The sequence below is a fragment of the Hemiscyllium ocellatum genome, chromosome 3, assembly GCF_020745735.1.
Source record: "Hemiscyllium ocellatum isolate sHemOce1 chromosome 3, sHemOce1.pat.X.cur, whole genome shotgun sequence".
In the NCBI taxonomy this organism is placed as follows: domain Eukaryota; kingdom Metazoa; phylum Chordata; class Chondrichthyes; order Orectolobiformes; family Hemiscylliidae; genus Hemiscyllium; species Hemiscyllium ocellatum.
The window spans coordinates 64,797,586-64,824,807 of NC_083403.1; the positions used below are offsets into that span (position 1 = coordinate 64,797,586).

The following is a 27,222-nucleotide window of genomic DNA, read 5'->3' on the forward strand; positions in this document are numbered from 1 at the left end:
TCAGGTGATTGTGGAGAATAAGATTGTAAGACAGAATTTATAGCAAAAGTTCCCAGTGAGATGCAATTGAAATTATATCTTGAAAAAGACCCGAATTGCTTGTTACGTCTCTCATCTTTTAGAATGACCATGTTCGTATCACTTCTTTCATATGTAAATCACAAAACATTTTTAAAAGTTACATTCTCAAGTGCACTTTAACAATTGGTGTCATGTTGGTCTAGATAAGGTATTGAAGGTGTTAGCTCCCTATGAGGCTGTCTGATGACAATGATCAGACTGATTCAGATATAAAAAAATGGAGTTTCAGAATCTTACATGGACTCATGTAAGTTTTTCAGCAAAATTAAATGTAATTCTGTAAGTACAAATTCCCTCACAAAATTGTGCATGTGTGTGTGTGTCGGGGGTTTAGGGGAGTTTATGAGTGTCAGTGATAGGGTGTGAGTATGTGTGAGAGTTTAAAGGGGTTTACGTCTGAGAGGGTGTGTGTGGGAGTGTATGTGTGAGTGCATGACAGAGGTGTGTGTGGTGCGCGCGCGTGTGTTGTGTCCGTCTGTCTGGTGCAATAGTGGTCACCTGTAGTGTGACATGAACGCAAGGTCCCGGTTGAGGTCATCTCATGGGTACCAAACTTGGCTATCAGCCTCTGCTCGGCCACTTGCATTGTTGCCTGTCCTGAAGACCATCTTGTAGGACGGTCACCCGAAGGTCCAAGGTCGAACGTCCTGGACCAATGAAGTGTTCTACGAATGGGAGGGAACACTCCTGTCTGTTGATTGTTCTGCAGTGTCCATTCATCTGTTGCCGTAGCCCCTATTTAGTCTCGCCAATGTACCATGCCTCAGGGCATCCTTGCTTGCAGCGTATGAGATAGACAACATTGGCTGAGTCACAAAAGTACCTGCCATGTACATGGTGGGAGGTGCCCCCATGCAGAATGGTCGTATCCGTGCTGACTCTCTGACACGTCTTGCAGCATCTACATGACAAGATTGTATGGTATTGTCCTGAAAGCCGGGCAGTTTGCCAAGAACAATGATCTGTTTGAGGTTTGGCTGCTGTTTAAAGGCGAGAAGTGGAGATGTGGGGCAAGTCTTGGTGAGGTGCTCTTCCTCATTGATAACGTGTTGCAGCCTGCGAAGAACATGGCGCAGTTTTTCGGCTACTGGGAAGTACTGGACAGTGAATGGTACCCTGTCGGTTGCAACTCACGTTTGTCTCAGGTCATTACAGTTCCTCGCTGTGGCACGTCGGAACTGGAGGTCGATGCGTTGCGCATCGTACCCCGTTCTTATGAGGGTATCTCTGAGTACTTCCAAGTGTCTACAACGTTCCTCCTCATCTGAACAGATCCTGGGTATGCGCAGGACTTGTCTATTGGGGATGGCTGTTTTAATATATTTTGGGCGGAAGCTGGAGAAGTGTAGCATTGTGAGGTTTGCGGTAGAGTGTGATGCTGAGGTGCCCATTCTTGATGTGTCCAAGAATGAGACAGATAGTAGAGAGTAGTCCATGGGGAGTTTAATGGTGGAATGAAACTTGTTGATATCACTGTGTAGTTTTTTCAGTGACTCCACTTCCAGAGTAAGAAAATGTCGTCAGTGTACCTGGTGTATAGTGTTGACTGTAGGTCTTCTGTAGAGAAGTCGTCTTGTTCGAACCTGTGCATGAAGATGTTGGCATATTGGGGTGCAAATTTGGTCTCCATGGCTGTTCCATGTGTCTGGATGAAGAACTGGCTGCCAAAGGTGAAGACGTTGTGATCGAGAATAAAGTGGATGAGTTGTAGGAAATTGGCAGTTATTAGTGTTGAGTACTGAGGCTGTTGCAGCAATGCCACCATTAAGGGGGATGCTGGTGTAGAGTGCTGAAACGTCCATTGTGACGAGGAATGTTCCCGGTTCGACTGGTCTGTGGGTGCTGAGCTTCTGTAAGAAATCTGTAGTGTCGCAACAGAAGCTGAGTTCCCCTGTAAAATGGGTTTCAAGATGCCTTCGACATAGCGAGAGACATTCTCACACAGGGTCCCAATGCCTGACATGATGGGACATCCTGGTGTATTGGCTTTGTGAATCTTTGGAAGGCAGTTGAAGTTGCCTACGCGAGAAGTACATGGGATTAGTGCACGTAGGGAACTCTGCAGGACTGGATCCAATGGGTTTAATTCACAGGAGAGCTGTTTGGTCGGATCGGCCGGTAGTTGCCTGTAGTGTTCCTGGTTGCTCAGTTGTTGGTACACTTCCTTGCAGTAATCTGTTCTATTCTAAATGATGATGGCTCCTTCTTTATCTGCTGGTTTGATGACAATGTTGTGATTGGTTTTGAGAGCGTGGATGGGGTTACGTTGTGATCAGGTGATGTTCTGCTCTACCTTGTCGGTACGACTGATGAATCTGGCATTTATATTTTTCCTGATGGTTTGAGCATACATGTCAAGCTCAGGTCAGCAGCCCTCCGGTAGGGTCTAAGTTGACTCCTTCTTTGGTCACTCTTCTACAGATCCCTGTGATGACTGTTCACGTTTGTTGGGCTCATTGGGATCACTGCTGGAATCTTGAGAGAATTCCCTGACTCTCATTTGTCTGATGAATTCCTCACTGTCCTTTACCTGCAAGAACCATGGGGTCCATTTTGGTGGTGGGGCAGAAATTGAGACCCCTGGTCAGGACCTCAATCTCTTCTGGTTGAAGGGTGTGGTCCAATAAGTTGACGACTGACTTCCCTGCGGTGATAATATTATCCACTGTGGTGCCAGGGTGGGTTTGGCTACTGCTGGCGGTGATGGCAAGTTTCTCCAGTTTCTTGTTCTTGGTGTGCATGTATGTGGTGTAGTTTTGTCACCTTGCCTATTTGGCAATGTCCTGTAACGGTACCGCTGTATCCTGAGTGCAGGCTGAGAGTATGGTCTCCATCTTAGGTTCAAGGTTGTGATGCCTGCTGCAGAGTTGGTGGACAATACGATTGAGGAGTTTGCAGAGGTGCGGTGGCAAACCCACGCACACCCTCTCACAGACTTAAACCCCTTTAAATTCACACACGTATGCACACCCTCTCACCGACACTCATAACTACTCCCACACAAACACGCACACATATAAGTTTGTGGGGTGAATTTGTACTTGTAGAATTATACTTTATTTTGCTCAAAAACTGCAAGAATCCATGTAAGATTCTGAAAATCCATTTTTTAGATTAGAATCAATCTGATCATTGTGACACAGACAGCCTCTCAGGGAGCTAACACCTTCAATACCTTATCTGGACCAACATGACACCAATTGTTAAAGTGCACTTGAGCATGTAACTTTTAAAAAAGTTTTGCAATTTACATATGAAAGAACTGATACCAACATGGTCATTCTAAAAGATGAGAGACTTAACAAACAATTAGGTATTTTTCAATATATAATTTCAGTTACATCACACTGGAAACTTTTGCAATAAATTCTGTGTCTTACAATCTTACTCTCCACAATCACCTGATAAAGGAGCAGTACTCCGAAAGCTAGTGCTTCCAAATAGACTTGTTGGACTATAGCCTGGTGTTTCTAACTTTCAGACAAATTAAGCTGTGAAAGCGTAGAAAACTTCTTTCTTTTGATTATTAATGGGATGTGGTTGTTGCTGAAGAGACCAGCATTTATTGCTCATCCCAAATTGCTTTTCAGAATGTGATCTTGAGTGGTCTTTTTGAAAAGCAGCATTTCATATTACTGTAAGTACACCCATAATGGAGCTCCAGGAATTTGACCTAGCAACTGTAAAGTGAAGGCAATATTTCCAAATCAAAGTGGTGCGTTGCTTGGGGAACTTGTAGGAGGCTGTATTCACATATTTCTGCTGCCTCTGACCTTCCAGGTGGTAGATTCTGAAGGTCTGGGGTTGTGGAAAGAACACTTATGGGCTATTGCAGCAAAACCTGCCAATGGATCATATTATTGCCATTTTGTGTCAGTGATGGAAGTTGTAAATGTTGAAGGTCATCAATGGGTTCCCAACAAGAAGGTTTGTCCTGGATGGTGACAATCTTGTTGCATGTGATCAGAGTTGCACTCATCCAGGCAAGTGGAGAGTATCCCATCACATTCCTAACATGTGCCTTTTCGTTGGCAGACTTTGGAGAGAGTCAGGTGGTGAGTTACTTACTGCAGAATTCCCAGCTTCTGACCTGTTCTTGTACTCAAAATATTCATTCAGACTTTAGGCTTAAGCACACTTCAATTATATCATTTTCACATTGTTCTTAAAAATGACTTGATCAGCATTAGTTTTTTGGTCACAGTAATCAGTGGCACAGAACACTGACTGCCCTGACTCCAAAATCGAAAATAAATACAAAATGCTGGAACGATTCAGCACTTACAGAATATTTCAGACATGACCTACTCAATGTTTCTAGCAATTAGTTTTGTTTCTGATGCTCATCTTGTTGCTTTCTACTCCTGCTTACATTTCAAATTTTAATTTGCCCCAATGTTGATGAAAAAAAAATTGAAAGCATTTTACTCTTAACATTACTCTTAACTAATGAAGCTAAGGACTGATAATTGTTTGCTGACAAGCATGACACCCAGAGTTTTTGGTGCCATCAAGGCAATATACAGATCCAACAGTCCTGGCCTCAAACTGGTGCAGAGAAAGAATGGAACTCTTTTTGAGACAGAGAAAATATCAACCTCTTCAAAGTTTTGAACTCCTAAACTGCAATGCAATTGCTGTTATGGTGAAGGAAACTGACAATTTCCTACTTTGTGGAACTTCAATATGTGGATAACAATGTCATGCTATGCTGCTGGTAGATGATCTTCAAGCCTCGCTTAATCTCGTTATGGAAGCATACCAAGAATTGGTCTCAGCCTCAACCTCAAAAAGATTCAAAACCCTAATCTCACTGACCCAGATCAAATTCCAGTCCATCTGTCCAATAAAATAATGGAGACTCCTCCCAAAAGTGGAACATTACCCCTGTTTGAGAAGCTATCACTTATTTAATCGAATCTGCGAGCACCACTTCAAACACCCAAAGATGGGCTTCAACAATGGTGACATGGTGCTTACACCAAGATCCTTCTGTATAAGGCAGTCATCTTTCTGATTTTTCCAGATGACTCTGAAACTTGGACTGGATATGTGTGTTACCTTAACACTGCTCGAGATGGATTTCCTGCATTAGCTGAGAGGTCAGGTGCTCTAACATTAGCAACTCTGAAGCAGCTAATAGCACCAGCATGAAGGCCATGATCATCCAAAATGAAGTCCACTTGGCCGGCCACATGCTTAGGATGCCCGGATTCCGAGTGCCACAAAAAATCATCTTCATCTTTTTAAAGGAAAGCACTCAAATGAGAGGAGGACAAGCGAAGTATTTCAAGCATTCCCTGAAGGTTTCCCTCAAGAAAATGCACCTCTGATGTCTGTGTGGAAGATCTTCGATCAGAGGAAACTAATAAGGAGGAAGCTGCTGTACGGAGCAACATAAAGCTTTAAGAACATCGGTCAGCAAGAGGAAGCACAGAAAAGTAACTGGAGAACAGAATGCCAGCAATTTCAAGGCCATGGTCTAATTTCACCACATCGTGCAAACACCTGTTAAATGTGGCTCAGATGTGTGGATCAAGGTTCATCAGCCATGCAAAGACTCACCGTGTCACATGAACGGTGACATAAAATTTCTTAGATGAATAATCATACTCGTTAGTGAGTGTTCCTGATGAGAAAAAAAATTCTCCAAAGTTTTTCCACTGAGCATTACTTTTGCAGCTGATTGAAATAGTGCGGTAACACAACAGAACTAACCTATACAGCAAATAAAGCTCTATCTATTACAAAATAAAACTTGTTTCTATTTCTGAAAGAAAATTGCATACAGGGATAATGGAGGATTCAAGCTGGAGCAAGTAATTCTACTTAGCAAGCAAAATTACAATGTGATAAATAAGCTATCAGAAACACAAATAGCAGACCACTCAGCCTATTGAGTCTGCCTTGCCAATCCAAATCATAGTTAAAAATCACACAGCACCAGGTTATAGTCCAACAGGTTTGTTTAGAAGTACTAGCTTTTGGGTACTGCACCTACATCAGGTAGCTGTGGAGCAGGATCATAAGACACAGAATTTATAGCAAAAGATCTCAGTGTCATACAACTGAAACAATATATAGAACAACCATAGATTGCTGTTAAGTCTTTCATCTTTTAGATTAGGTTGCAGGTTTCTGTTCATTAATATGTAAATCCCAGATTCTGTCCAGTCACATTCTCAAGATAACTTAAGGTTTTATTTTTAAAACAAGTAACATCTCAGCTCTGCATTAAAGGTGTGAGGTTAGAGTCTGTCTGTAACCCAATCTTGAGCCAGACTGGTGCTATTCCCAAAGTCAGAAATTATGAAATGTGATACGGATTGACTGCTTGCATTGACTGCCTGGAGATGGTGTACTTTTTGAACAAAAAAAAAGAGTGTACCTGCAATTACAACTCTGCAAATGCAAATTAACCCCATTGACATGTGTGTACATGCATGCTTGTGGGGGGGGGGGGGGGGGGGGAAGAGAGAATGTGTGCATGAGAGAGCGTGCGTGTGTGTATGCGAGTGTGCACGCGAGTGCATGTGACAGTGAGTGCTTACATGTGAGCGTGACTGAGTATAAGCCTGTGAGAGGGTTGGTGTGCGCGTGGGTGAGTGTGTGGGGGGGGTGTACATGTGTGTCTGAGAGAGAGCATTTATATGAGAGAGGGTCTGCGTGAGTGTAAGACTATGTAGGAATGTGCGTGCACGCGCGCACAAGAGAGAGCATATAGTGTAGTGGGGTCACATGAACCCAAGGTCCCGGTTGCAGCCATTCCCATGGGTACTGATCTTGGCTGTCAGCCTCTGCTTGGCCACTCTGCAGTGCTGCATATCCTGAAGTCTGCCTTGGACGATGGTTACCCGAATGTCTGAGGCCAAATGCCCCCAACCGCTAAGTGTTCCCCAACGCGGAGGGAACATCCCTGTCTGGCAATTGTTGCGCAGTGTGCATTTATCCATTGTCGTAGCATTTGCTTGGTCTCGCCAATATACCATACCTTGGGGCATTCTTGGCTGCAGCGTATGAGACATACAACAATGGCCGAGTCATGAGTACCTGCTGCATACATGGTGTGTGGTGACTCCACGAGTCATGGTGGTATCCGTGTCCAAACTCTGACACGTCTTGCCGTGGTTGCATGAAAGCTGGGAACAATGATCTGTTTAAGGTTTGGTGGCTGTTTAAAGGTGAGAAGTGGAGGTGTAGGGAAGGTCTTGGTGAGGTGCACATCTTCATTGATCATGTGTTGCAGGCTGCGAAGAACCTGGCATATTTCTCTACTCCCTGAAAGTATTGGACAACGAAGGCTACCCTATTTGTTGCATCCCGTGTCTGTCCCCTGTGGAAACAATTACGGTTTCTCACTGTGGCACATCTGAACTAGAGATAGATAAGTTGGGCATTGTAAGCTGTTCATTTGAGGGTGTCCTTCAGCACCTTCAGGTGTCCGTCACGTTCCTCATCATCTGAACAAATCCTGTGTATGCAAAGTGCTTGTCAGTAGGGGATAAAAGTTTTAATATATTTAGGGTAGTCATGTAGTCATTTCAGTGACTCAACGCCATGGGTCCACAGGATGAAAATGTTGTCAATATATCTGGTGTATAAGTGTTGGTTGGAGGTCCTGCACAGTAAACAAGTCTTGTTCAAACTTGTGCATGAAAAAGTTGGCAGATTGGGGTGCAAATTTGGACCTCATTGCTGTTCCGTGTGTCTGGATGAAGAACTGGTTGTCAAAGGTGAAAACGTTGTGGTTGAGGATGAAGCGGATGAGTTGTAGGATGGTGCTCAGAGATTGGCAGTTGTTGATATTGAGTACTGAAGCTGTTGCCATCATCGTGGGGTGTGCTGGTGTAGAGTGCCGAAATGCCCATTGTGACGAGAAATGTTCCCAGTTTGACTGGTCCGCGAGTGATGAGTTTCTTTAAGAAATCTGTAGTGTTGCAACAGAAGCTGGGGGTCCCATGTACAATGCCTTTGACATAGCCAGAGAGGTTCTCACACAGGGTCCCATTGCCTAACGCAATAGGACGTCCATGTGTGTTGGCTTTGTGTATTTGCAGAAGGCAGTAGAAGTCATCTACGCAAGAGGTATGTGAGATGAGTGCGTAAGGAACTTTGTAGGACTGGATCAAAAGTCGTCAACCTGGTTAGTTCACGGGTGTGTTCTTTTGTCAGATGAGTCGGTAGTTTCCTGGTTGTTCAGTTGTCAGTACACTTCCTTGCAGCAGTCCATTCTATCCTGAATAATGATGGCTCCTCCTTTATCTGCTGGTTTGCTGAGGACATGGATGGCATTGCACTGTGACCAGGTGACGTTTTGGGTCACCTTCTGGGTGCACCTGATGAATGTGGCATTTACACATTTCCTGACAATTTCAGCATAAATGTCAAGCTCACGGCAGTGGCCCTCCAGATGGGTCCACATCAACTAAAATTGAGATGTCACTGAAATGACTACACAGTGATATGAACAAGTTTCATCACACCATCAGACTTACCACGGACTACTCTTTGGTATCTGTCTCATTCTTGGAAGATGCATCTCCATCAAGGATGGGCACCTCAGTACCTCACTCTACCGCTAGCCCACAGATAACCTCATAATGCTGCACTTGTCTAGCTTCCATCCTAAACATAGTAAAGCAGGCATCCCCTATGAACAAGCCCTACACACACATAGGATCGATTCAGATGAGGAGGAATGTGATGGACACCTGAAGGTACTGAAGGACACCCTCATAAGAACAAGGTACAATGCCCAACTCATCGAATGCCAGTTTGGACATGCCTCAGCAAGGAACCATAATCATCTCCTCAGGAGACAGACACGGATTGCGACCGATAGGATACCCTTCCTTGTCCAGTATTTCCAGGGAGTGGAGAAACTATGCCATGTTCTTCGCAGCCTGCAACACATTACCGATGAGGATGAGCACCTTGCCAATATCTAACCTATGCCTCCACTTCTTGCCTTTGAACAACCGCCAAACCCCACACTCCACACTCTTACCCGCGCAGACACCCTCTCACAGACTTATACTCCGTCACACTTACGCACACACTCAAGCAAACACACATTCACAAGAGCGCACACTCTCTGCCCCTCTCTCTCTCTCTCTAACGTACACACACACACCTATAAGACTATGAAGTGAATGTGTATTTGCAGAATTGTAATTGAAGATACATTTTATTTTGTTCAAAAAGCACACAATCTCTAGGCATCTATGCAAGCCTTTTATAACCTTATATAAAATCCTACTTTGGAAATAGGACCGGTCTGGCTCAAGCTTAGGATACAAACAGACTCTAACCTCACACCTTTAAAGCAGTGCCTGAGCAGAGATGTCACGTTTTTTATATATAAACGTTAAGTTATCTCGAGAGTGTGACTGGAATTAAGTTCTGGGATTTATATAAGAGTGAACCAAAACCTGCAATCCATTTTAAAAGACAAAAGACTTAATAGCAATCTATGTTTGTTTAATATATCTTATCAGTTGCATGACACTATAATCTTTTGCTGTAAATTCTGTGTCTTATGATCCTGCTCCACAGCTACCAGAGGAAGAAGCACAGCTCTGAAAGCTTGTACTTGCAAATAAACCTGTTGGACTATAACCTGGCGTTGTGATTTTTAATTTTGTTCATCCCAGTCCAATACCGGCACCTCCACATCATGGCAATCCAAATCATGACTGATCATCTCAATGCCATTTTCCACATTAATGACAGTAAGGAAACGGGACCTAATCTATAGAAACCCATTGCTGACAACTTGAATATGGTTAATGATTGAGCTTTCATAGATCTCTGGGATTGAGAATTTCAACAATTGACCACCCTGAATGAAGAAATTCTTCCTAATCTCAAGCTTCAATGATCTTATGCTGAAGATTATGTCCCCTGGTTCTGGAGTTCCCAAACAGGGGAAAGACCTCTGTCCACCCTTTCATGTCCAACAAGAATCTTATAAATCCAATGAGATCACCTATCATTCATCAAAACTCGAGAGAATACAATTCCACTTGCCCCAATCTGTTCTCGTATGAAATCCCACCAGCCTAGGGATTTTTCCATGTGAGAAAGCATATTTGATTTACCTGATCTAAAATATCCACCACCCGGGCACACAGCAAAGCTCCTGGCAGGTCAAAATAATTATCATAGAAATGATATTTGCCTGACAAAGGAGAAAGAAAACAGTTAAAATGTGGAAAACTATGCATTATATTCATACAACAAAAGGTAATTGTTAGTGTTAGAATTTGCTTAATTAGATTCATATTTTCCACAACAATGGTACAGTGCTATTTCTAATTAAATTTTACAATTCGATGAATAAATTCAACATTCTGAACACCATTTCAGAATTGTATGCTCTAACAAAGTGTGTTTTCGTCCAATTAATAATTAATGTAAAAATAGCACTTCAGCATTGAAAGGACATGCACACATTAATAATCCTAAAATGCAATTTAGTCAGACACATTCATGTTTTCATCCATTGTCTTCATCCATACCTGAACGTGCAAATGTCCCGTTGATAGTTTTGAAGTGTTTCCACTTTCTCTTCTTTCCATAGGTTTCCAATATTTCTTCTCCTGTCAAAAGTCTAGTGCCATGACTAGCCCTAATTGAAATATCAAATGTTGGTGATTCATTAAATTACACTGACACAGTTTATTACAAATTCTATGAGCGTGTCTTTATAGAGTATTTTTGTATTAAAATCAATACACCAAAAAGACAGGTTGCATATCATGTATTTGTCAAGTTCAATACATTATTGATGTTAAATAGAATAAACATGCTAACATTTTCCACTTCACGAAAATTTAGTTGTGGCAGAAATGGCCTGAAGAAATTATTTATTTGTATTCATTAGTACTAAACAAACATTCACAGTAAGCCTGATTTCTAATTTAACACCATTTGAAAATGTACCTGCTCATATCATGTACATATTTCAGCTCTAACTTGTCATTTCATCACAAAAATAAATTATCAACTTCGAAAACTACCAATATATTCAGTTAAGACCAAAGGAATTCTCAATTAAGCAAATAAAATTTGCCAGCATTCACATCATAATTTGCAAGTCAAACCGAAACAACGAACTGCATTTTACATGCAGCTGACAGGTTTCCACATGGGAACAAGTAAAATAGGATATGTGCTCAATCCATCACTTTTCTTTAGTATACATTCATGGGAGATGGGTATTGCTCATCTCTAGTGGCCATTGAGGAAATGACAAGTTACCTTCAGGAACCGGTACAGTTCATTTGCTGTAGGTAGAACCGCAATGCTGTTAGAGAGGAGTTCCACAAATTTGACCAGTGGAACTGATCTTACAGTGGTGGAGATCCCATGTATCTGCTGCCCTCGTATTCCAAGAAGGCAGTGGTAAATGTTTTGAAGATGCTGTCAAAGAAGCCTTGGTGAATGTCTTCAATGAACCTGCTGTTATTGCGCATTGAGGGAAGGGCAGGTTTGCCCACTTAAAAAGGGACTTCCCACAGGAGTCGGGCCTCCATTTTTACAGAGCAGCGAGGAGAGAGGGCAGAGAGAAGCAAAGGCTGCCAGGAAGGGTAAGTTTTCCCACTTAAAAAGGGGCTTGCCACAGGGGTTAGGCTTCTATTTTTACAGAATGGCGACGAGAGAGGGCAGAGAGAAGAGGGCTGCCAGGAAGGGAGAGCGTGAGAACTGTTTTTAAAGGAGCAGCAGAGGGAGATGCCATGAGGAGCAGAGGGCTGCTGGGTATATATTTGTGCAGCGGTTTAATCCAGAGACGCTACACGTGCGGAGTCTCCCCCCCGCCCTCCTCCTCTAAACAAAAAAGGACTCTCACGTGTTGCTAAGGTAAGCTGTTTCAATTGATATTTCTTGTGTATTGTGTGATTGATTAGAAGTTGAGTGTTATTTGGTTCATTGAATAAAACTATAGAGAAGTACTAGAAATTATTTAACTCTAAATGTGTATAAATTAATTCAATAAGCAGAGATGGCTGGACAGGTGATGTGCTGTAGGTGTATGATGTGGGAGCTGGCTGATCCCATTATGAATGGCAGTGACCATACCTGCAACAAGTGTTGGTTGCTGGAAGAACTCCGGATCAGAATTGGTGACCTGGAATCTGAGCTTCAAACACTGTGGCACATCCGGGAGGGGAGAGTTACCTGGGCGCTTTGTTTCAGGAGGTTGGCACATCTGGTAGATTATGTAATTCAAATTCAGTTAGAGACCAGGGACAACCGGGTGTTACTGTAAATCAGGAAGGTAGATGGATTCTGAGTTGAGGAGTGGAAGAGCCTCAGCCCTTGACCTTGTCCAACAGGAATGAGATTTTTGCTCCCCCCTGGATGGATAAGGGAAAGGGCTGTGGACAGGATGAGCCAGCTGACCAGGGCACCATAATGCAGAAGGCCATTCAAGAGGGGGGAGCAAAAAGACAAGTAGTTGTTATAGGGGATTCTATAATTAGGGGGAGGGATAGTACCCGTTGCGAGCTGGATCAGGAGTCTTGCATTGTGTGTTGCCCGCCCAATGCCAGGGCATAGGACATCTCTGACCAGCTTGAAAGGATATTGGAGCAGGAGGGAGAAGATCCAGTTGTTGCAGTCCACGTTGGCACGAACAACAGCAAGATTAGGAAGGTGGACCTGTTTGGGGATTATCAAGCACTAGGAAGGAAATTGGAGAACAGGTGCTCGAGGATCATAATCTCTGGATTACTGTCCGAGCCACGTGCTAATTGTCATAGGGATAAGAAAACTAGGGGAGTAAACACATGGCTAAGAGGTTGGTGCGGGAAAGAGAGTTTCTATTTCATGGGATATTAGCATCAGCTTTTGAACTGGGGGGGGGAAATCTGCAACCAGTATTCTAGCTAAAAGGATAAATAAGGTGGTCACCAGGACTTTAAACTTGTGAGTCGGGGAAAGGGAAAGGGAAAGATAAGCAGCAGGTTAGCATGTGTGCAGGGTTTAAAAGTTCAAGGCTGACTAGAAATGAAACAAAAAGGAAGGATAACTTAGGACATATTATGAGAGATGTTAGAAGTCGAATGCTCATAGCATTCATAACAGAGTAGATAAATTAATGGCACAAATCATCGTGAATGATTATGATATGGTAGGCATCACAGAGGCGTGGTTGCAGGGGATTCAGGACCGGCAGTTAAACATCCAAGGATTTGCAACTTATTGAAAAGACAGGGAGGTGGGCAGAGGGGGTGGGGTTGCCTTGTTGGTTGAGTCCATGATTAAGAAAGAAAATGTAATGTTGCTATTTATTTCAAGAGGGTTGGATTATAAAAGCAGCGATATGCTTCTGAGACTTTATAAAGCTCTAGTTTGGCCCCATTTAGAATACTGTGTCCAATTTTGGCCCCATACCTCAGGAAAGACATACTGGCACTAGAGCATGTCCAGCAGAGATTCACACGATGATCCTTGAAATGGTAGGCCTAACATATGATGAACGGTTGAGGATCCTGGGATTGCATTCATTAGAGTTTAGAAGGTTGAGGGGAGATCTAATAGAAACTTACAAGATAATGCATGGCTTAGAAAGGATGGACGCTGGGAGGTTGTTTCTGTTAAGCGGGGAGACTAGGATCCATGGGCACAGCCTTAAATTTAGAGTGGGTCAATTTAGAACGGAAATGAGACGACCAAATGCATGGCTATGGGGTGGGGGAGGGTTGGTTGGAGCAATGTTGCTCACATTCCAATTGCCCTTTCCTCAAGGATGCAGTTTGGTGACAGGAGGCACCCAGCTGGAACAGAAAACACAAGCAGCCTCTTTCAAAGTCACCACTTAGGTTACTTCTGAGGCAACTATGTCATCCACCTTCAAACTGTACAGAACTCTCTCAGACCTCGGATGTACACGCTGAGGAGGGTCACCATGCATTTAGATCTACTTCTATCACCAGGATGAGCCCTCAGGGTCCAGATCATTACTACTCACTGCGCAACACATTCCTTCTTTTGCTTCTCCTTGAATCCCTGGCCTTAAACATTCAATCTGTGTTCCCTTAGGTCTTGTACCACCAGCTACTGGAAATAGCTTTTAGACATAGTGACGTACAGCATGGAAACAGACCCTTCAGTCCAACTCGTCCATGTCAATCAGATATCCCAACCCAATCTAGTCCCACCTGCCAGCACCCGGTCCATATCCCTCCAAACCCTTCCTATTCATATACCTATCCAGATGCCTTTTAAATGTTGCAATTGTATCAGCCTTCACCCCTTTCTCTGGCAACTCATTCCATACATGTAGCACCCTCTAAGTGAAAAGTTGCCTCTTAGGTCTCTTTTGTATCTTTCCCCTGTCACCCTAAACCTATGCCCTCTAGTTCGGGCCTCCTCCACCCCAGGGACAAGTCCGAAACTGTTTACCCTATCCATGCCCCTCATGATTTTATAAACCTCTATAAGGTCACCCCTCAGCCTCCAATGCTCATGGAAAACAGCTTTCTTAATCTACCTTATCTAGAGCTATTATAAGTTGGCACACATCAATCACATCTCCCCTCATCAAATAGCTTGCTCTATCATTTTTAAGAAGTCATGTCAAAGACAATCACATAGCTGTGGCTCTGAGGTCACAGTCAGGTCAGGTAACAACAAAAGGACTACCAAATGGATGTTTAAAGCTATTGATGATGGTGTCAGTAATGATAACCATGAAGCTATTCTTTAATTCTCAATTCATTAATTAAATTGCAGGCTTGGTTGGTTGGACCAGCATTTATTGCCTGTTGCTAGTTGTCCTTGAGAAGGTGGAGGTGAACTGCCTTCTTGAACTGCTGCAGTCCATGCGCTGTAGGTACACCCTGTGACGGACCAGACCAGATCCCCTCAATATTTTAAGGAAGTAGCCAAGACCCTAAAACTTTCTTATTTTTAAAGGCAAATTGCCTGTTCCAGATGCAATGTGACTGGTCAAACTACTTGACGTTAAGTGAAACAATTTAAATACTGGAGTTAAAATACAACCATAGAAGGAGGAATTTAGAACAATCTAAAGCCTTTGGAAACTCAACAGAATAAATCGATACAACAACTATTACGAACTAATTTCTACTGTTCTAATATACTAACATTGCATAAACAAATTCCTGGGCCATAAAAGGGAAATTAGGCACCAATATTATCTCTGCTGCTCACTGAGGTTAGCCCTTTCCTAATTTCAATGTTCTACATTAAACTATCCATTGATCTTCTCCATTACTAATCTAAACTTTATGGCACTATTACCTTTGTTAGCCAAATGATCCAAATGCACTCAGTCTGAACCACTGATACATAATAAAGTAACGTGCTATACAAGGAATCCTGCTCTCCCTTCTTTCACTTAACTCCAACATTAGCTTTACCAATATTTCGGAAACTTATCTCCCCACAATAACGACCCAATAGCTTTGCACATCTGTGATTTCCGTGAAGATGTGCTCTTCTCTCACTATTTCGAGGACGAGATAATATTACAAATCTAAAAACTTAAATACTCACCTCAGAACTGTCCCATCTTCTCCCAGTTTCAGTAAGTTTCCATCTTCCAAGTCCAAAAGCAAGCCTTTGAAACTGCCAAAACAAAAAGACATTTGGAGTGACAGTTAAGAGAGAAATTCAGATGTTCATAGCAACGCTACACTGTTGAGCAAGCCATTCAGCCCATCAAGTTCACACCAATCTTCCGAACAGCATCCCTACCCTATCCCTGTAAGCCTGTATTTCCCATAGCTAATCCACCTAGCCTACATCATCCCTGGACACAATGGGCAATTTAGCATGTCCAATCCATCTAATCTGCACATCTTTGGGCTGTGGGAAGAGACCCATGCAGAACGTGCAAACTCCGCACTGACAATCACCCGAAGGTGGAATCAAACCTGGGTCCCTGGCACTGAGAGGCAGCAGTGCTAACCACTGAACCAATGGGTCGCCATCAAGATCTATTAAGTCTGCCATCTGTTCAGTCATGAGTGCTTGATATCCGAAGAATTTCATTGAGCACTTGGCCCCTCTTTTTTGTTGGCCAGCAATCATGGTATGAACTGCATTCATTTAAGTTTTTAGACAACGGAAGGCAGGCTGAAAAAGTGATAGAATGCTTTGGGAGTCCAATTGCTTCCCACTGCTGTGGCATTTTGGCAGCATGGTCAGCAACTGAGCAATGAAAAGGTGCAATAAAGATCAACGGAGAACTGTCAGACTCTGTACCCATCTGTGTGTGCACTTGATGTCCATCAAACCCCAAGCTGAGAATGTACACACACACATATACACACCCACACACACACCACAGTAGTCTTTGAGAGTACTTCACACTGAGGTGCAGCAGCTTTAGGGGTAGGCCATCATACTCAACTGAACAGCAACCTCAGTTGTCTAGAAAAATGTTAACTCTGTTTCACTACCTGGAAAAGTATTGGCAGGGTTTTAAATGTCCCAAACTATGAACTTAGAACATAGATCAGTACAGGCCCTTCAGCCCTTGATGTTGTGCCGTCCTTTTATCCTACTCTAAAATCAGACTAACCTACATACCCTTCATTTTACTATCTTCCATGTGTCTATCCAAGGGCAGCTTAAATATCCCTAACATACCTGACTCTACTACCACCACTGGTATTGCATCCCATGTACCAACCACACTCTATATAAAGCACCTACCTTTGACATTTCCCCTAAACCTTACTCCAATATTCTTAAAATTATGATAGACATGATAGACATTCCTGCCATGGGAAAAAGTCTCTGGCCATCCACTTCATCTATGCCTCTCAACACCTTGTACATTTCTATTATGTCACCCCTCCCCGTCATGCTCCAATAAGAAAACCCTCAACCTTTCTTCATAGGGCATGCCCTCCAGTCCAGGCAGCATCCTGGTAAATCATCTCTACACCCTCTCGAAAGCATCCACATCTTTCCTATAATGAGGTGACCAGAACTGAAGACATATTCCAAATGTGGTCTGACCAGAACTCTATAAAACTGCAGACTAACCTTGCGGCTCAAACTCTATCCCCCTGCTAATGAAAGCCAATACACCTAATGCCTACTAAGAACCCTATCAACTTGAGTGGCAACTTTGAAGGATCAATAAACATGGCTCTCAAGGTCCCTCTGTTTCTCCACACTGCCAAGAATCCTGCCTTTAACCTTATATTCTGCATTCAAATTCGACCTTCCAAAGTGAATGACTTCACACGTTTCCAGGTTGAACGCCCTCTGGCACTTCTCAGCCCAGTTCTGCATCCTGTCAATGTCCCTTTGCAACCTACAACTGCGTTCCACACTATCCACAAGTCCACCAAACTTCATGTCATCGGTAAACTTACTAACCCACCCTCCCACTTCCTCATCCAAGTCATCTCTATAAATCACAGAGAGCAGAGCCGATCCCTGTGGAACACCACTGGTCAATATGCTCTAGGTTGAATTCTTTCCATTTATCACCACCTTCTGTCTGCTATGGGCCAATTAATTCCATATCCAGACAGCCGGATTTCCCTGTTTTCCAAGTAATCATAAATCCTGTCTCTCAGAATACTCTCCAATTCTTTGCTCATCACAGACATAAGACTAACTGGTCTGTATCCCAGGATTATCCCTATTTCCATTTTTAAACAAGGGAATAACATTTGCCACGCTCCATTCATCTGGCACTATTCTGGTGGACAGTGAGAATGCAAAGATTATTGCCAAAGGCTCAGCAATCTTTTCCTTTGCTTTGTATGGCAACCTAGAATATATCCCGTGTGGCCATGGGGATTTATCTATCCTTATGGTTTTCAAAATTTTCAGTACATCCTCCTACCGAGCCTTATCCTGTTCAAACATGTCAGCCCGTTTCACACTGTCCCCACAAATTAGATTAGATTAGACTTACAGTGTGGAAACAGGCCCTTCGGCCCAACAAGTCCACACCGACCCGCCGAAGCGAAACCCACCCATACCCCTACATTTACCCCTTACCTAACACTACGGGCAATTTAGCATGGCCAATTCACCTGACCCGCACATCTTTGGACTGTGGGAGGAAACCGGAGCACCCGGAGGAAACCCACGCTGACACGGGGAGAACGTGCAAACTCCACACAGTCAGTCGCCTGAGTCGGGAACTGAACCCGGGTCTCAGACGCTGTGAGGCAGCAGTGCTAACCACTGTGCCACCGTGCCGCCCACGAATGTCAAGATCCCCGTGAGTAGTGAATACTGAAGAAATATATTCATTCAGAAATGCCTCTATTTTGTCCAGGCGCAAGTTCCCTCCACTATCCATGTTCAACTCTACTCAGGTAGAGTCTGGCCATTATCTTGTTCCTCACATTGGTGTAGAATGCCTCAGGGTTTTCCTTAATTCTACCTGCGAAAGCTTTTTCATGCCCCCCTTCTAGCTCTCCTCAGTCCATTCTTCAGTTCATTCCTGGTTACCTTGTAACCATCTAAAGCCTGTCTGATCTTTGCCGCCTCAACCTAAGATAAGCTTCTTTCTTCGTCTTGACTAGATGTTCCACATTCCTTGACACCTAAGGCTCTTTCAACCTATCATCCTTTCCTTGCCTCAGTGGGCCAAACTTGTCCAGCACTATCAGCAAGTGCTTCCTAAACAACCTCCACACTTCTGTCGTGCAATTCCCTGATTTAGAAAGCATTGTAATTCCTCCTCCCCAAATTAAATATAAATATGTTCCTATGCCTCTATGAGCATAGTGAACAGAATAAGAGATATCCTTGGCAATGAAAATCTCATTCTCCTTCATTTCAAACACATTTCAGCAGGATTTTTCAGGGCTGGAACTCCTGATACCTGATGAGTCAGTAGGGAATGCCTCCCTACCAATACTGTCATAACTTAACATTTACTGACGTGTCAATTGGCTATGGATGAGATTTTCACTCCACCTAAGGAAACAGTTGATCAAGAAAGCCGTCAGTCACTTTGATCATAACTGCATATTCTCACAATAGCAGTTTCAAACAGTGGTTATTCATGTGACTATAGGAAGAAATTGAACAGAAGGTCATGAAGACTGGACAGAAGACAAGTTCAGTGTGTCAGTGGGACTCGCTGTTTGGCCCCAGAGAGGAGGAATGGCCACTTGGATTTCAAAGGTCAGGCGGACAGGGGTTACATGCCCTGAAGTGTAAACACTGTTGTCTAACCCTAGCTCACCCAATGAAAATTGGTGGCTACCTACCTGGCGTGAGCATTCCCATGTCACAAGCAAAACTGTAGCTGGGGTGAGATAAGGAACTTAAGTGGCAACTAAATGGCTACCTTTGACATTTCCCCTAAACCTTACTCCAATATTCTTAAAATTATGATAGACATGATAGACATTCCTGCCATGGGAAAAAGTCTCTGGCTATCCACTTCATCTATGCCTCTCAACACCTTGTACATTTCTATTATGTCACCCCTCCCCGTCATGCTCCAAAGAGAAAACCCTCAACCTTTCTTCATAAGGCATGCCCTCCAGTCCAGGCAGCATCCTGGTAAATCATCTCTACACCCTCTCGAAAGCATCCACATCTTTCCTACAATGAGGCGACCAGAACTGAAGACATATTCCAAATGTGGTCTGACCAGAGCTCTATAAAACTGCAGACTAACCTTGCAGCTCAAACTCTATCCCCCTGCTAATGAAAGCCAATACACCTAATGCCTACTAAGAACCCTATCAACCCTCAATCGGCCCGACGGTTGATTGGCCATCTAATGCTTTCACCATCCCATCTGCAAATAGAAGACAAGTCAGGCTGAGTATACAGAATGATATCTACAAACTGCATTTTGAGTGAGAGTCTCAAACTCCTTGACGGGTGACTCAAGTTTTACCCTATAACTTAGTCTATTAAGAAAAAACTTTTCCACTACAATCATTACAAAACAAGAGTATACAAAATTGCCTTTTGCCTAAGTTAATCAGGTGAAACTTTTTTTTATTTTGATAGATTTGTTTTCTACTTTATTGTTTTACAGTTAATGCTTCATTGATTTGTAACTACTCTTGACATTGAGTCTGATATGAACCTGGCTTGAATAAATGCCTTTGGACTCAAAAAGTTAACAACTTTTTTTTTCTCTACAAATGCTGCCAGACCTCCTGAGTTCTCCAACATTTCCTTTATTTTTTAGTTTCAGATTTTCAGCAGGATTTTGCAGTAATTCAACTATTACAATCACTTCTTCTCACAAGTTGGCAGGTGTGGAACGTACTTCTTTGCAAGTTTTTCTTCTATTTTACTTTTTCTGATGTGTCTAAATGATTCAACAATTTCTTATTTGCTGCTTCATATTTAGGACAAAACATTTCATGACCTAACTTACTTTTCATTCTTCCTTGTAAACATCTTTTTGAAACCACAAGTAAAAAAGATCAAGACTTTGACTTACAAGCTGCTCAATGTCAAACACTGATTCCTTGTTGTGTTGCTCACACTAAATTAGGAACATTACATTATTATAACCAATACAGGACTGTTATGGAGCTGTATTTAACGTGATGTTTCTATGATTATAATGATCAATTACTTACCACAACGGTGACATTAAATATGCACTATTAATTTAATTTACAACAGATTGAACTGAAGTGATATTTAAAAAGGGTCCAAAACATACAAATTGAATCAGACTAAAGGCACAGTCTCAAGTGAAATTAAGATTTTCCTTAAGAATTAAATGTCACTGAGGCCTAATGGAAAGCATCAAAAGTTCTCCTCTGTTATTTGATTCAAAGTATTTCTGATCTCTCTTTTTGAAGCATCAGAAAACCAAGAACTCAAAAGCTACTGACAACCTCCTAGAAATCAACCAATGAACCGTGACCTCAGGTTAAAATCTATCGCTCAAGTCCACCCAAAGAATTCTGATCTGTTTGTATCTGTATATAACATTGTTACATTCTTTTTTTATTGGACGTTAATCCCTTTTAACTTTGTATCGGTGTCTGCTGTGAAAGCACGAATGACTTCATGTAGGCTATTTGCTTTGTACTGTGTCATTAATATTTTCCTCAGGATTAGCAAGAGTAACATAACTGCTCTTTTATTCACTCAAGAAAACTTTACGATTGGTTCCTTATTGCTTGTCGTAAAGATATCAGCTACACTTTAATCAGACATAGGTATAGTCTCATATTAAACTTAACCTTTGTCTGCAAAATCAAGAAGGTTGTAAATCTGGAAGCTGGTACACACCTTCTCAGTGACTGTTAAACTATGAACTCAGCTCAAGTTCATCCTTTTCTTTTTGCAAGGAATGATGCAGATACAAGTATGACTCAGTTTCAGGCTGGAGTTGAGAAGCACAGAGAAGTTTAAGGTCTTTCATCTGTAGTGAAGTATAATATTTGTAACACCAAAAGTACCACTTTTACTAAGTAATTACAGGAACCCCTACATCATTACACAAAATAAATTCCATTAATATTTGCTACAAAAAAACTATATTATGTTAATTTACTAGCTTTAGTTTGACCTTTTTGAGGCCACATATGTAACTTCTATCAGAAATTTACTTAATTGGCTGTCAATCAGCAAGTCACAACAGTGCTTTCCTTTCACCTTAAAAGAAACGTCATTAATAAAGACATTCAGGTTACAGGCAGCGTATAACAAGTAAACAAAAGTGGGGACTGGAGTTTAGAGTAGTGCTGGACTACAGCAGGTCAGACAGCATCTGAGGTGCAGGAAAATCAACGTTCCGGGCAAAAGCCCTTCATCAGGAATGGGGCTGGGAACCTTGGGGTGGGAGAGATAAACGGGAGCAGGGTGGGGCTGGGGAGAAGGTAGCTGAGAGTGCAATAGGCGGATGAAGGTGGCGGTAAGGGTAAAGGTGATAGGTTGGAGAGGAGGATGGAACGGATAGGTGGGAAGGAAGATTGGCAGGTAGGACAGGTCATGAGGACGGCGCTGAGCTGGAAGGGTGGAACTGGGGTACTGGGGGGGGTGGGACTGAGGAAACTGGTGAAGTCCATATTGAAGGGGTTGAAGGGTTCCGAGGCAGAAGATGAGGCAATCTTCTTCCAGGCGTCAGGTGGTAAGGGAGTGGTGATGGAGGCGGCCCAGGACCTGCATGTCCTCGGCAGAGTGGGAGGGGGAGTTGAAATGTTCAACCACGGTGCGGTGGAGTTGATTGGCATGGATGTTACGCTCTACAAGTCGACGTCCAGTCTCCCCAATGTAGAGGAGACCGCATCGGGTGCAACAGATATAGTAAATGACATTGATGGATGTGAAAGGCTCCTTTGCGGCTTTGGACAGAGGTGTGGGGGTAAATGTGGGCACAGATTTTGCAATTCCTGCAGTGGCAGGGGAAGGTGCAAGGAGGGGAGGGGATGGCTTCAATCAGGACCTTGGGTTCATGTCACACTACAGATGAACCCACTGCACTATACACTCTCTCACTCACACACACGCACACACACACTGACAGAACAAATTTTTCAACAGTCTTAAAATGGTCTCTCTTTATTCTGAGACTATGCCCTTTGGAACTCATCTCTCCCTATCAAGCCCCTTAAGAATCCTTTGTTTCAATTAGATCACCTCCCATTCTTCTCAACTCCAGTGAACAGAGTCCCAATCTATTTAACCTTTGCTAATAAGACAACCCATCAACTTCAGGGATCATCCCAGTGAATCCTCTCTGCACTGCCTCTAATGAAATGACATATTTCCTTAAACAAGGAGTCCAAAACTGCTCAAGATACTCCAGATGAGATCTCAACAGCAAATCTGGGTAACTGCAGTAAGACTTCTCTATTGTTCAGTTCCAACTCCTTTTGCCACAATACACAAGGTCAGTGAGAAAAGGACCAAAAATGCAACAGAACAAGTTCCAGTTCCAAGTGCAGCTGTGAGGCCAAGGATAAACACTGCAATGAATGCAGGAAAAGGAAGAGGAGTTATTAGAAGTCTTATTCCAAGGAAAAATACCTACTTACATAGTCAAGTCCAAACCAAATATCAACAACAATATTAAGAATAGCCAAAGAAATTTCTGTGGCAGGGCACAGGACAGCTAAGTTAACACTTTTATTGTCTAGATCTTCACATTGTGGGAAAACTGAAACATGCAATCAAAGCAGCAACCTGAATTCCCACACCAGTTTTGTTTTAGGAACCTATTATTGGGATTCTGGTGCATTGTGTGAGACCTTTCCCAAAAACAAAAGCATGACAACAGTACATCCTTGCTATCTCAGCTACGAATATTCAATTCCCAGATGCCATAAGATGACAAGATGCAGAAGAGGTGGGCCAATCAGTCCTTTTGAGTCTGTTCCCCATTCAATTAGGTCATGGATGATCTGATTCTCTGATATTATATGCTCTGGTCCTGGACAGAGACAATTCTCAGAATCCAGCTTGTCATGTCCTCTCAGAATCTAATGCATTTGAACAAGGTCTCTGCTCTTTCTTCTAAATTTCAATGCGTACAGGCCCAAACTATTCAAGTTCTCCTCATCGGAAAATCCCTCCAAATCCAGAATCAATCCTGCAAACCTTTTCTGCAGCGACTTCATATCCTTTACGAAGTCATTTCCCAAGATGCAATCCATTGGGCTAAGGGAACTTATTGGGCTTTAGCCCCATTAGCTTCCCTAGTACTTTCTCTCTAGTGATGTTATATTGTATTATAATATTATTTCTTCACCCTTTTGCCCCTTGATTATTTGGCAGTTTTGTAATGCTACTAGTGAGTTCTGCTGTAAAGACTGATGCAAATTATTTATTCAATTCTTCTGCCATTTCCTGTTATTCCCATTATTATTTCCCTGAGATCTACATGCATTTTGGTCTATCTTCTTTTATGTGCATTTCAAGAAACTCTTGCGGTCCTTATTTCATATCACTTGCTAGTTTAACCTCAGTTTCCCACAATTTGGTACTATCCTTATTAGTATTCCTTCCTTAACCATGGTTGGTTTATCCCCATCCTTAAATCCTTCTTCTCGCTGGACTATACCTATGGACGTAAGTTTACGTACTGAGCTTCACCAGAGGCTCACTAATGATGTTACCTAGAATGGTGATGAAACGTGTGAAAACAAGCCTTCCAATCTTTAGTTCCCAGCTTGGACCTCATTATCATATCTCCTCAATGGCTATAAGATTATACCCATTAATTAATTTATTTTTTCTGAACACTATCCACATTTACCCTGAAAGGCAATCAGCAGTAGTGTTGGAAAAACAAATCCAGTTCTTCTCACGATATGAATTAGTGATGAAGGACCAAACTGATCAAGATTCTAATTTCAAGTTTCAAACTTTTCAGGAAGTTATCAGTTATTTGGACATAATAAAGCTCAAATTTTCAGCATACTATCCACAAATTCAAAAAGCTTTAGAAAGGCATCACTTCAAAATAATGATGTTTCTTTTGTTTGCACACATGATTCACCGAATGAGTATTTATATAGGTCCTTTTGAATTAATTTATGACAATGAGATAAGGGAACCTGTGAAACTAATCAAAGGAATGTTTTTAGGACTGAAAGATGAGTCATCCAGGTTAGATGAAGTTACTGTACTCTGAAAAAGCTAGCAGGAGCCTGGGAAGTAGCTCAAAAGATTATGCCCTATAAATAATCATAAAACAATGAACCAACAAGCACGCCCAGTCCCAAACATTTCAACCAATGGATGAGATAGTCATACCACTACCTTTACTGGATGAACCAATGAAAGCATGATTCGGTGATCCATATAGGGTTGTCAAAAGGGATTGTTCAAGGATACTGTCTGGTGAACACCTCAAGTCACCGGGAAAAGAATTAGTTCTCTCACCATACGTTGAAGCATTATCACTGTTGGAAGGAGGCTAATTACAAATGTATCAGTAGCATGAGAAGTGGAAGATCCAAGGATAGTGTGGATGATGCAGAAGGAGGATGAGACAAGTCCTAAATTGAATCACCTACTATTCAGTTAGCTCAGACGGAACAGTTTCAGAGGTTTAACACCATACTTTTGTGTTTAAAGGAGAGAAGGAATAGAGTTAACAAGATTATTGACTGAATTTAAAGGATTCTGTCTGGACATAGCAGAATGTACAACATAGCGATAAGTTGACATGCAGCATTTAGCATCGATGTGAAGCAGGCAAGGATTGTGGAGGAAGTTACCATCACAGTGAAGCAGACATAAATGATAACATTTTCTGGTCTAAAGTCTACTCTGACTGAAAGAGGAGCTAGTTGAAGTGGCAGCGGAGTAGAGTAGAACAAACCTGTGGTGAATAGAGGCAATGGAACTCAATTCACTACAGGTTTGCTCTGCTCTACTCCATCTGAGGGGCCAGGCCAGGCCTAGACTGAGCTCAGTTGCAGCAGCAGCAGCTCACCGCCAACAAGACCTTTGCTGAAATTGAAGGCGGCTGGTAAAAGTGACAGCAGTACAAAGCAGTGAACTGATCGGTAGGCCGTGGATGAACTGTGTTATCCACTTTAAATGTGCATTAACAAAAAGTTAAAGTTCTAGCTTCTTTATTTTGATAGAAAATGTAGTGAATTTTTTACTTGGCAGAAATTTAGGGTTTTTTTTTAAACTGAAGATATGGCAGAGGAGCTCAGTCCTACGTGTTATATGACTTGCAGAATACGGGAAACCTTGGATGCATCTAGCAATTTGCATCACCACAGCTGCAGGAAGCGCCATCAATCTATCAACCTGAATGCCATGTTTTGGAGCTTGAGAGTTGGCTGAAGGCACTCGAATGCATTTGTAAGACACAGTTACGTATATAAACAAGTTTTTAGACAATTAACCTGCAAGTTAAAGAAGTGCAATCAAGGAAAGAATAGGTGATCAGCAGTTGGAAGGAGCAAGGCAGTCAGGAAATCTCCAGAGCACGTTTTATTCCAGAATAGATTTTCTTGGCTGATAAATGGAGAGTGATGGTTCCTCCAAGGAGAACAATCAGAGTGCTCAGCTTGTGGGGACGTGCTAGAAACATCAATAATAGCGTTTTGTGGCCAAATGTTGAGTTAATTCAGAGACTAGGATAAAGTGTATCACTGAATGGCTGCAGGCAATTCTGAAGGAGTAGGGCAAACAACTAGTGGTCATGGTTCCAATAGCATAGTTAGAAAGGGGACATGGTCTTGTAACAGGAGTTTAGGAAGCTAGACAGCAAATTGAAAGGCATGATCTCAGAGTATGTCATTATTCTCAATGTCACCTCCAAGTGAGTATAGGACTGGGGAGTTAGAGCAGGTAAATATGTGGCTGAACACTTGGTGCAGGAGGATTGGTTTTCAAATCCTGAATTACTAAGTCCATTTCTGGCTGTACCTTAACATTCTTTCCAAGGAACAGTGAGGCGTGCTGGTGCTGTTGGTGGAGGAGCTAAACTAAAGGTTTGCAGGCACTGCAGTAGGTAATGCACAAGCAAATGTACAAAAGCAGCCCAGTCGATCTTGAAAACAGACCATATATAAAGAAGATAAAAGGGAACTCAGCATAATCAGATAGCATTTACTATAATTCAAAAAGTCTTGCGAGTAAGACAGAGGAGTTTAGGAGCTGATTAACGCAAGGGATACATCATCATTATCATAAAGGCACGGGTGAAGAAACAGTAGGACTAATAGCTCAATATTTTGCATATACAACTTGCAGGAGAGGCAGGAATGCATGTAAAAGAGATGTCACAATATTGGTCAAGGAGTCAACTCCTGCAATAAGCAGCGTCGATAACTTAAAACGATGCCCTCATTTTGGCCATATGGTTAGAACTTAAAAACAAAATGGAGCAATCACATCGTTTAGTGTGCACTATTAATGCACAGAAGGACAGACATGGAGGCAAACTTCAGAGATGTGTAAAAATAATAGCATATATAGTAGAAAACAGTAGGGGATTTAAAGTTACCCAGTATTAACCCGGATAGACAAAGTCTCAAATTCTTCAAGAGCATGGAATTATTAAAATATAACAAGGAGAGACAGCATGCAGAAAATGTTCAGTTTCACTGAACAAAGCTGAGCAAGCATTTTGGTAAGTGACTGTAACAGTGTGATTTAGAGTAATTACAAAAACAAAAAAGATGGACCAGAAATAAAGGGTTTAGGGGAAAGCAGATTTTAGTATAAGTCAGGATC

General features: G+C 42.3%; 1 protein-coding gene across 1 annotated transcript in view; it reads right to left on the bottom strand.

Annotated features, from left to right (window-relative positions):
- Positions 1–27,222, bottom strand: part of nt5dc1 (5'-nucleotidase domain containing 1) — a 547,161-nt gene that overhangs the window by 495,954 nt on the left and 23,985 nt on the right. The window contains exons 3-5 of the mRNA XM_060850687.1: positions 15,607–15,678; positions 10,602–10,711; positions 10,182–10,261 (exon numbers count right to left, since the gene is read on the bottom strand). Coding sequence (XP_060706670.1) covers positions 10,182–10,261; positions 10,602–10,711; positions 15,607–15,678 — 262 coding nt within the window. The remainder of the gene's footprint in view (positions 1–10,181; positions 10,262–10,601; positions 10,712–15,606; positions 15,679–27,222) is intronic.